At 35.1% G+C, this 10,970-nt stretch overlaps 2 protein-coding genes across 2 annotated transcripts; both read right to left on the reverse strand.

Annotated features, from left to right (window-relative positions):
* Positions 1 to 1,464: 1,464 nt before the first annotated feature.
* Positions 1,465 to 2,379, reverse strand: TT1 (C2H2 and C2HC zinc fingers superfamily protein). Its single transcript, XM_007018684.3, has 2 exons — positions 1,990 to 2,379; positions 1,465 to 1,890 (listed from the first exon to the last, which is right to left on the reverse strand). Exons 1-2 carry the CDS (start codon positions 2,377 to 2,379, stop codon positions 1,465 to 1,467), a joined length of 816 nt encoding a protein of 271 aa, XP_007018746.2.
* Positions 2,380 to 5,383: 3,004 nt separating this feature from the next.
* On the reverse strand, positions 5,384 to 10,107 carry LOC18592140 (RNA-binding (RRM/RBD/RNP motifs) family protein). Its single transcript, XM_018125328.2, has 6 exons — positions 9,452 to 10,107; positions 9,229 to 9,352; positions 8,995 to 9,121; positions 7,255 to 7,291; positions 6,847 to 7,099; positions 5,384 to 5,838 (listed from the first exon to the last, which is right to left on the reverse strand). The coding sequence occupies exons 1-6, from the start codon at positions 9,632 to 9,634 to the stop codon at positions 5,765 to 5,767; spliced, it is 798 nt and encodes a 265-aa protein (XP_017980817.1). The 5' UTR covers positions 9,635 to 10,107; the 3' UTR covers positions 5,384 to 5,764.
* Positions 10,108 to 10,970: the final 863 nt, after the last annotated feature.

The following is a 10,970-nucleotide window of genomic DNA, read 5'->3' on the forward strand; positions in this document are numbered from 1 at the left end:
TACCCTAATTTAAGTTACTCCACATCTTTTTCTCTCTTTCTTTTTCTCTTTCTCTTTTTTTTTTTTTAAAGTTAAGGAATTCATTGATAAAAGGGATAAATGAATCTCCTCTTTCTCTTTTTTTTTTTAATTTTTACTTTTTACTCTTTTCTTTATAACTCACCACTAAACCACACTTCATTCTTCAAAAGAAATTTATAAGCTTGTGAGCTTGGATAAGAAAAAATAAAGACCACTCACTACTATAGTATGAAATTAAGAGGAGGAAAAGTTTTTGTTTTTAATCTTCTTCCTTTTATTTATATTATTTAACTATTTATATATTTAATTATTGGGTGAAATCTTGTATATTGTATTTAACTATTTATATTTTATGCATTATAGTTCTATATTTAATATTTTAAGTTTAACTAAAAATAAAATAAGAATATCGAATGTTGACTGCATTACTTTGGAACCTTTTTAATAATAAAAACTGTGAAAATAAGATTTCAAAACAAAATGGATAATGAGTTTTTTGTATATAACTTAGTTGTTTATATTGAGAAAAATATTGCTAGTCTTAAAAAGTACAAACTCTATAATTAATGAATTTAAATTCAGAAAATATTGTCGAGCACAATTTTTTAAAAACTATTGTAAATTTTTCTTTTCTTATTTTTTTATTTACATGTTATATAAAATTATAACTTATTATAAATTTTTTAATTATTAATTAAATTAATCATATTAATCTTAAAAATATTTAGCTTTTATTCCTTTTCCACAATGACCCCCTCAATAAAAATTGATTAACTCTGCCCTTATATTTAGAGACCCACTTCTGCTAAACGTAGTAGCAGCCGCACACATAAGACCACATGTTTTGCCAGTTTGCGTTCAGAGGCAGAGAAATTCTTGCACTTCATGATGCTTTGTTACGTCAAGAATCCAATGTTTTTTCACGTCAAGATGATATCCTGTTGTCATTGTTTTGTTAGCCAAACATAGCACCGCTCCTATACACATGATTGTCTGTAGTCGATGTCTCAGTTCTGCCTCAACAGGAGATACCCTAATAATATTCTAGCAAACTCACTAGCCTATGTTTCATCCTTATGTTGTTGTTTTTATCCTCTTTCTTGGATATTTATATCTTGGACTGATCAGCCCTACGATTTGTTCAAGAGCCTGAAAATCGACGCTAGAGGAAGCAATCAGGCTGGTTATTGCCCTGCGCTGTTCCAATTCACTGTTGCAATACCCAAAAATGAAGCATTGCACCATGCAATAATGTAATGAAAAAAATATTAACATATCTGAGCTGCATATTTGTTTTTCAAAGACACTGTTTTACTCTTGAATGGTATGAAAATTACTCGAAAACTATCATATTCCTTAATTAATTCTAAAAGAACCCGTCTAAATTTAGTGAAAAAAAAAACTAGTAGTGGTAGTATTTATTTTAGAAGGTTGAGGAAAATTTCAGACATGTAGGGAAGATGCAGTATCCTCAAGTACCTCAACCCCATCAAATGATGGAGGAAAAGGGCCGTGGCCAGAACCAAATGCTTTGATGTGGTCTTTGAGTGATCTCTTATGCTTGAAATCAGAACCGCAGACGCAAAGCCAACGCTTGCCACAATTTTTCTCATGGGTTCTCCAGTCACCTTTCACTGCCAAGAACTTCCCGCACTTGCGGCACATAAAGGGTTTTAGCCCGTGTTTCCTCTTATAATGTGTTTGCAATGTCCTAAAATCTTTTAGCGGCTTTGCTCTCGCGTGTTCGATGTTGTTTTTGCATCCTTCCGCACAGCAGTAGCATGGAATGCCCAGCATGGCTCGCGGTTGGGTTCCTTTGAGGGACTCAGGCCCTTTACGATACTGTGAACCATGACCCCACATGTGCATCTGCAATAGAAATCAAAGCATATTCAAGAGGTAAGTCAGTCAGGTAAGCACAGACAATAGCATGGAATTTGATGTTAAAATGTTGCAGAGTAATTGCACCTGAAGGTTATTGTAACGGTTGAAGGTCTTAAAGCAGACATGGCAAGAAAAATTTGTGAAGCCAATGAGGATTTGTTCAGGAGTTGGGATCCAATACTGTTTAGCAGCTCCATTTGCGGTGTCCTTGCCATTTGGACTGAATGGGGTATTGGAAGGATCAGGAAGGCCAATGTGCAAGGCTACGGTGACATCCTCTTTATCTTCACTGCATTCTGCTTTAGGGTTACCATCCAATGTTGTGTCGCTAGAGCCAAGAAAGCAGCTCAGCAATGGCATAGGCTCAAGTGAATTTTGCATTGCGCCTGGAAAGAGATCAAGAGGCTCAACATCAGTATGGTTATTTGTACTAGAAACAAGATCAGAATCGTATGAAATATCTGAAGGCTCCATGACATAAGGGGCCGCAAGAGAATACTAGTATAAAGAAGAATGTGGCGTTTATTTATTTAATTTGGGAGGTTTTATAATTGGATTCTGGCCAATTTTTACAGGGTGATCATGAGACTTAAAGTCTGTGGTAACAGAAGAAAGTTGAGAGAGAACGAGAATTGAGGTAGGGTGGCTGGAGAATAATGCAGTTGAACGAAAACAACCTTTGTGAAGGGGCTCATAAATATCTCCTGCCTTTTATGTTTATCTACTCTTGGGATGGAAGGGAAATACCTTAAATTCTGTGGCCCAAGGCTTCTGACTTTAGAAAGAATTGCATTACAGAAGGTTGAAATTCTGTGGCAATGTATTATATAGTCTGGTTTACTCTCACCAGTAGTCAACACCACCTTGGGTATTAGATCGACAATTCCTTGCAGGGATGAAATGATTCTATTTCTACTTAGGGACTCTGACTCTGAAAATCTTTTTCCTTTTTTTTTCTTTTTTCATTTACATGTCTTTTCAACATTCACATCATACCATTGGATATTCATAATAATCGAGTTAACAAGAAAACTCTAATTCCATAGTCAATATGTAAAATCAATTGGAAAATGTGCACAAAAATAACTGTGACGGTGAATTCATGAGGGTATAGACATATAGCCTTACTTTGAAAACAGGCTTTCCTGTGTGCACGGATGTACCTGGTATGCATACAATTACATAGACAAATGATGACTAGTCAACTCAACTTAGCATGAAGCTAGCTAGCTATGAGCTACCTGTGGCCCTCTTGGCAGGCATGCATGGTCAGGAAATTTGTTGCTAAAGTAATGATCTTTTTCTTGTGTCATCCACGATGCAGAAACCCTAGCCCCGGACCACCAAAACTAACACTAGCTACTATCAATACTCCTCAGTTTTTTCATATTAGTTTTTGAAGTATTTTTTTAAAAATAATTTTTAAAAATAAGATATTTTAAAAAATAGTATTTTTATAATTTTAATAATTTTTAATCAAATTGAATAAAATTATTTTTAATAAAATTACGCGTCATGATGTTACAAATTACGTACAAAAATATGTTACACGTCATGTACAAAAACATGTTATCGTCATGGTTAAAAAATATTGTTACACGTTATGTTGAAAAAAAATATTATTATTACACGTCATATTAAAAAACATTTTATTACACTTTAATGTCTAAAATGTTACTCTTACTTACGAACTAAAACTTCAAATCCTCTTTAACTCTCTTCATTTTTTTTATTTTTTTGATAATTTGGCACTGATTAAAGTATTTCTAACATAGTTTCATAAATCAAAACACAAATTTTTTTTATCTAAAACACCTATATCGACTAAAAAAAAAATCTCTGAAAACTTAGGTTTATAAATTTCAAATTCTTGTGTTTATTGGTGTCTAGGTACTGAATTTATCCAATTAAAAGCTATTTCAAACATCTGTGATCATTTCTACCGTTTTAGTTTTATCCAAAATACTTGAAAATTAGATTTTTCAAATAGCCACCTACCTAAGCACTTCAAAACCATTGCTTGGTGTTTTGAAAGTACAGGAAAGAGAAATCTGAAAGCGCGAAAAAGAGAAATCGAGAACATAACAGACGAATACCGAAAAGAGAAATTGATAAAATTAAAGAGAGTGGAATGGTGAGAGAGAGAAATCGAAAGTATAAATGGAAAGAAATTGTGATGAATAATTTAATTTATTTGAAATAGTTTCAAAGATATTTTTGTCAAGTCATAACTAAATATGACTAAAAATAATTAAATTTATTTTAATAATTACTTGTAAGATATCCTTATAAAAAAAATTATTCTTCATAATTTCCTCTTAGTTTTCCTCCATCTATTACAACTACTTTTTTGAGTCTTTTACATCTCCTCAATATTCCAACTGTTCTATTCCACCTAGCTAACTACTGGTCTCTAGTCTACTGAATTAATGGATGGGGCTCAGTTTTTTTTATTTTTTAACCTGGAATCTACTCCCCTAATATTTGAAGCACCAATGCCCGAATTTGGCTACAGAGGCAAAGGTGACAAACACTAGTAGTAGCAAAATTGTTTATTGCGGCAATGCTTTGTTTGGACCCATCTGATCATAAAACTGGAAAGAGAGTGGTACAACTAAACTAGTGTGCCAATAGTTGACTAATGGTTCTATAACTAATCTCCATTCAAGACACTAGCCAGCAGAATATATTGTAAAATGAACTGTTTTGATAAATTTATAGTCCATCACCTCCAAGGAGGCTCGCTTTTTACCATAATTTAACCTTGAGATAACTCTATGGTGAAACTTCTGGCTTAATTTGAGTACCATGGTACTAACTTTGTTAATGGTACTAATTTTGAAAGACTAATTAGTTTCCCCTCACATTTGGTGTTTCAATTCCCTAAACGATTGAAATATCGACAAAAGTGGAAAAGAGAAATGCCTTGCAGAACTTATAAAAGCTACATCATCCAGATAATTGCTGGAAAAGGACACATTTTCATTTTCCCTCATCTGGGTAGCATCCAGGGGCACATATTTATTGAACGACACCACCATGCAAAGGATGGTCTGCGAGGTCTTACGAAGCAAATCTTCTCCATAGATTTTCTTGGATATTAACACCAAGAACGGAAGCCAAAGATGTAAATGAGCTATTACTGCTCTCCAATAACCTGATCATCCCACTGTTTTCAATTACAAATTCCCTGTAATGCTCACAGTGGCAAAAAAAAAAATCAATTTTAAATAGTGAAAACATATTGCTAACTAAACAAAATTACCAATCAGAGGGAACCAAACTGAATTTATCATTTCAGTTTAGTCCGGTCTGGTTTCAGCACACCTTTGAACTTGAACCAAAGCATATATTGTACCAATGACGATTGTATGTCTAGAGTTTGTCCATGTTACCCTCATAATTCATCGAATATCGTGCAGCTTTGTTTTTTATCAACCCCCTTAGACCAAAAAAAAACAAAAGAACAAAATGACGATGAGAGCTAAAATGTTAATCAAAATTTTTTTATTGAGGGAATGCGCTTCCCTCCGTTCGTTCATAGTTCATACAATTCTGTAAAGGATGTTAAACTCTTAATGAATGAATCACTTCAATGAAAACTTTTGGGGGAAAAAATAGATGAATATTTTTTTTGCCTTGAGAACTAAAGAGGAAAAAAATCTGCATAAGGTGGTTGATTAGTCCTCCTTTTCCTGCCATGGGCCGTAGCTGTGGTGAACACAAGTAGTAACTTGATGCAGTACCCACCCTATTGCTAAATCGTTGAGAATATAAGAGTGAAATAAGGTGATAAGAAGAACATAAACTTATCAAGATTGTACAATTTGAACATTTTGGCAGGGATGAGTTCTTCCCCTTAAGTTTTTGGACTTTCAGAAGTGATGGCCCCAGCTTCTGTTTCTGTGGAGGTTTGCTGTGGAGTCTGTGAATCTGAGACCAAAATCAGTAATAAAATTTATTATGAGCATATTTATGTGAAAACAACAAACTAATAAGAGACATGGAGTCTAATTTAAAATTGTGCATATATATGTCTACATTTCCAGAAACAATGCCCCGCAAGTGATGTCTCACTGAGAAACAGGGGCCCTCTGCCTGCCTAGTTTGCATGTTAAGTCTTTATACATCACACTGGCCTGCGTGCATTGTAAATTTGGAAATCTAATGGCCATGCAACTACTATAAGAATATAGAGAGTCACTCTTTTACTGAACATTTATACAGCTACCAAAGACTCAGCATACAAAATGATGACAATTTGGGTTAGTACTGTTAAATTTAATGGGGGTTTCAAGACAAATTTTGGCAATCTTTCTTCCTCAAATTACACAAATATGTAGAGCCATTTTTTTTTAACCCGTCATATCTGAAGAGAGATTATGTGTTTGATCAGTCCAGTAGAAATGAAGAAGTGAATAATTTTGCCACTTAAATTTGGTTGAACCAAATCATATGGGAATAAAAGAAATGGTTAAAACAGTGGCAGTGCATAACACGGTTAGTGGGCCTCTCCATATTCGACCACTTGACTGCATGATCAGAATCAACCATCATCCTTGATACTGAAACCACATGCGGTCACTATTAGTTTACACTATGCTCCTCTGTCATGACTTTCTATTGACCCATCTTTGGGCCATGGCAATAACCAGACAGCTCATTCACATGTTTGAGGTTGCCCATGTGGCCCCGTCTCACCCCACCCCCTCTCCCCCCCTCCTTGGCGTATGCTACACTAAACCCTAATACTATATATTATCTCTGTCAGAGTGTGTATGTGAAAATCAGAGGAGGAAGAGACATAATTACTTCTTAAGAATCAATACAATAAGTTCATAACATCTACGTATAGCATTGGAAAAGTTGATAATTTTATGTTGGGATAAAATGGTAGTAAAAAAATGAAAGTAACAGTGACCGATGAAAAGTATTATTTACCTGTGGAAGAGGGAAAAGGATACCTAGTGAGATGAAAGGGCGGGGGAGGATAGGTGGAGAAGGACCCCTCCATCTGAGTAGGATAGTAGAGATAGGACGGTCCGGGGATACGTTGAGCCTGGGGTGCAGAAAAAGTTCCCCTAGGAGCTTGCAAAGAATACCCATAATAATATGGAGACCCCATTGTGGTAGATGATGATCCATACAGTTGATGATAGTATTGTGGCTGCTGAATTTGTGGATTATAGAGGGCCTGCAGCATTCCCATTCAATAACATTCTTATCATACATTCTTGGCTCAAGTTGTTTTTGCTTAATATTGAACAAATACAACTTATAATTATTATTGGTTTGAGCTGAATTATGATCTTAAGAAATTGAGAGAGAGAGAGAGGTTTAATAACTTACTTGGTGATACCCATAGTCAGGACTGTAAGTTGGGTACCTGTAGAGGTAGAATTGATCAAAATTTTAGTGGAAATAGGAGCAAACTACTTGAAATTAAAATTTAAAGAGAAAAAAAAAACTTTCCCTTGGAAGTAATTGCTAGAAGCAGAATCCTTATATAATAAGGAATTAATGGTAGCTAGCAAAAGGGACTTAATGCAAAGCTACCTTCAGGTCCTACCATGATAGCAATTGTTAGTACTAATGACAACATTGGCTATGGTAGGTACTGAATATTAATTCAAGGTATTTATCTAATAAAGTTTTACGCTCTAGTACGAAGATATCCAAGGACAATATTTATGTGCGTATATATATATATATATATATATAAAAGATACCTGATCAACAAATATATTTTAGTCAGGAATATTTCCTTCAGTACTAATATCTGGCCTTCTACTGATATATCTTTTCCTTTTCACACCGAAATATATACGTTCGTATGGGTAGTTACTGTCCCTACGCTCGTGCCCAAAGTTCCTTATTCTATTACTGAGCTCGTGAAGATTAAGCGCCAGAAGGTAACCTCTTTTGATTTTCCCCCTCAAAATAAATAAATGCAGCTAATAAATATAGGAAAAGTGGGAAAGAAAATGGGTATGCATGAATGTTAGATGATAAGGAAAAATGTAGCTCAAGCTTCTACTGATATTTAAACAAAGATAGAAACAGAGACAACAGCAATTGGATTTCATCATTTTACACTTGATTTCCATGCTTTTAACCATTTTTATTTATGTAGTTGTTGTTTTTTGTACTGCATTTACTAGCAAAACCCAAAGTAAAAGTTCAGAGTCACAAAAGTTAAAACCAATTAAGAGGAATTGGTCGTTTCTTCTATTGGAACTTTAATTAAATGCTTCTACACATCGAAATGTTAACTGTAAATGAGCTGGATCATTACTTGAAACTCTCTTGGCAGATGAGGGCATTGAACAAGTTAATTATTATAACCTTTATTTCTATTTCTTAACAATGTTTTGCTTTTACTCTGAGCTGCCAGGGTCTATAAGCAAATAGAAAGTTTATGGTACAGAGCATTAATTAGCAGGCTAAAAATTGATCTCTTTGTATAAACTCATCTTTCTACATCATTTGGGACCACTTTGATATATAAATTTGGCACTACAAAGCATTAGCCATAGTTTCTGCTAAACTTGCTGGATTTCCCAATTTGATTTACTGACTTAATTTTCTTATACCATAAGAATTAAACTACATTATGGATTGGTTAAATACGTGGAAGTATGACCATTTATAGTAAGGGATTGCAAACTCAAATGTATATATATCAGGATCATTAATGTCCATAACTCTTCATTGTTTCTTAATTAGTATAAAATTAATCAAGGATTCTGCCCCCTCTGATTAACATTTTTCATTTGTTGTTTTGGCCACAGCAATGCCCCAAGAGGCTCAGTTTTATGCCAGTATGCCACGTTATACCATTGACTGCATTGATATTGTAAGGTTCGCAATTTTTTATCTTAGTAAATGACAAATTTCTAGTCAAATGCAATATTGATTTACTATGTACAGACTGAGAGGCCAACTGTATTGTGGAAAGACAAAATTAAACATAATTCAAGATTAACATTAACATGTCTCAAGCAAAAGTTTTCAAGGGATGGAGAGCTTCATCTAAGTAGAGCATGAACAGTAAACAATAGCTTTAGTGAAAACAACAGGAGTGCTCACCCATAAGGTGGATAAATGACTGGAGGTGGTGGTGGCGGAGGTGGAGGAACTGGTGCTGCAACTCCACTATAAGATGGTCCACCTTGCTGTGCAACTCCCTGATAAGGACTGCTACCTTGATTTCTTCCTGCATTAAAAACCCAGCATATCCAACTCATTAATGTCATCATCTTTTTCAACGTGCAATAATTGAATGGGGAAAAGTGCAGCTCATATCAAAAAGAGTATGAGGACCTCGTGGCGGTGAAGGTCTAGGCCTTCCAAGTGAAGCAATGTTACAATTTGCTCTTCTTCCATCAATTACAGGGTTCGGATCAACACAAGCCCTCCGAGCTGATTCAGGGTCACGGAAAGTAACCTACAAAAATGCAGTAACAATATTTTTCAAACACCTTAAAGCACAAGAAACTTAGCCATTAAGGAAACGGGCATATAAGAACAAATTGGAAAAACTTACAAAGCCATATCCTTTGGATTTCCCTGTGTTTTTATCAGTGATGATTACAGCTTCGAGAATCTCTCCAAACTGCTCAAAATAGCTCCGCATTTCCTCTGTTGGTGTCTCCCAAGCTAGTCCCCCAACGAACACTTTTGTAAAGGTTGTGTCACCAAAAGGTGATCGGTAATGTGGGTAAGCCATGGCATCTAAACAAACAAAATGTCAAACGGATAACTTTCCTTTTGCATGAACTCTTTGGGTTGTATCACATTTACAGTTGACAAGAATGGAGAAAGCTGAATCTTCTGTTCCACCTCATTCCCTTTGCTTGTTGCTCTCTTACCGTGCTTGTCCCTATATCCATTCCCGGCCCCTTTTTTACCACATAAGAATCATTGAAGAGGGACAGAGAATGAGATGAAGCCTAGTTTATGATATTATAGAAGTTGTTGCTGTTGTTATTATTTGATGGGTTGGTTAATAAAAGAGAAAGCCAGAAAGGGGAAAAGAAAAAAGTAGTAGTTTAAAGAGAGAGAGAGAGAGAGAGAGTAACCCGACAGCTGCAAACGCTAATTTGCTGTCCATTGAGATATTGAGAGAGGGAAGTGAGGGGGTTGGCTTTGTAATATCGAATGACAGCTGCGTGACTAAACGCACTTGACCCTGTCTCTCCTGTCTCTGCATTAATATACTCTCCCAACCCCCCAATCAATAGTCCTTAGTTGTGTTTTGTGGTTTCTTCTGTATGTTCTCTTTTGAGTCCTGCCTCAGAACAACTCTTTTTCAGCTTCCTAAATCTTTATCTATGCATGACATGTAGTCTTAGTTGTTTGTTATTTATTGATGCAAAATTAAAATTTGGTGGGGCCTTTCACTGTGGGGTATATCTGCATGTTAACCAAAATCATCTGGCACATAATAATACTAATCTGAATTTACAGAAATAAATTATTAAATGTGATTGGTGTGTCTTGACCAAACCTAGAACAACATTGGTGATTACTCTTGGAGGAGCAATAAAAAATTTTTAAAAAAAACAACCTATGCAAATTAACAGTGATTGCTGGCCTAATATATATTTTCTTTAAGCAATAGTCTAAAGAGAACCTGACCTTGTCCACGCTGGTAGAGCATTTAGAAATCAACTAATCATCATTTGATAAGGACTTTAATTTGACTTCCTAATACACCCACTTCTTTCATACAAAAAGATCAAGATTCCAAGTTCATGTTTAAGCACTAAGAGTATCCTTGATATATAGAAATTTAATAAGCTTAATTAGAGTTAGGGATTGTGAATTTCTTTCTCCATTTTAAGCATTAAATTGTTGGTAAAATGCATAGATATATCCTCGCATATTCCCACATGAACCCATGTTCCTAAGCCTCCTCTAATCATAAGCTGTTGTATACAAAGCCAACCTCCAAACAACAAAAAGCAAAGAATATAACAGTTGGGATCACAACAAATATTAGTCAGTGAGTGGTGATCGATAATCATGTGCAAACGAAGGGGTCATGGGGCGGCTGCGTTGAA

Source organism: Theobroma cacao, chromosome 8 (genome assembly GCF_053813885.1).
Source record: "Theobroma cacao isolate CCN51 chromosome 8, ASM5381388v1, whole genome shotgun sequence".
NCBI lineage: Eukaryota > Viridiplantae > Streptophyta > Magnoliopsida > Malvales > Malvaceae > Theobroma > Theobroma cacao.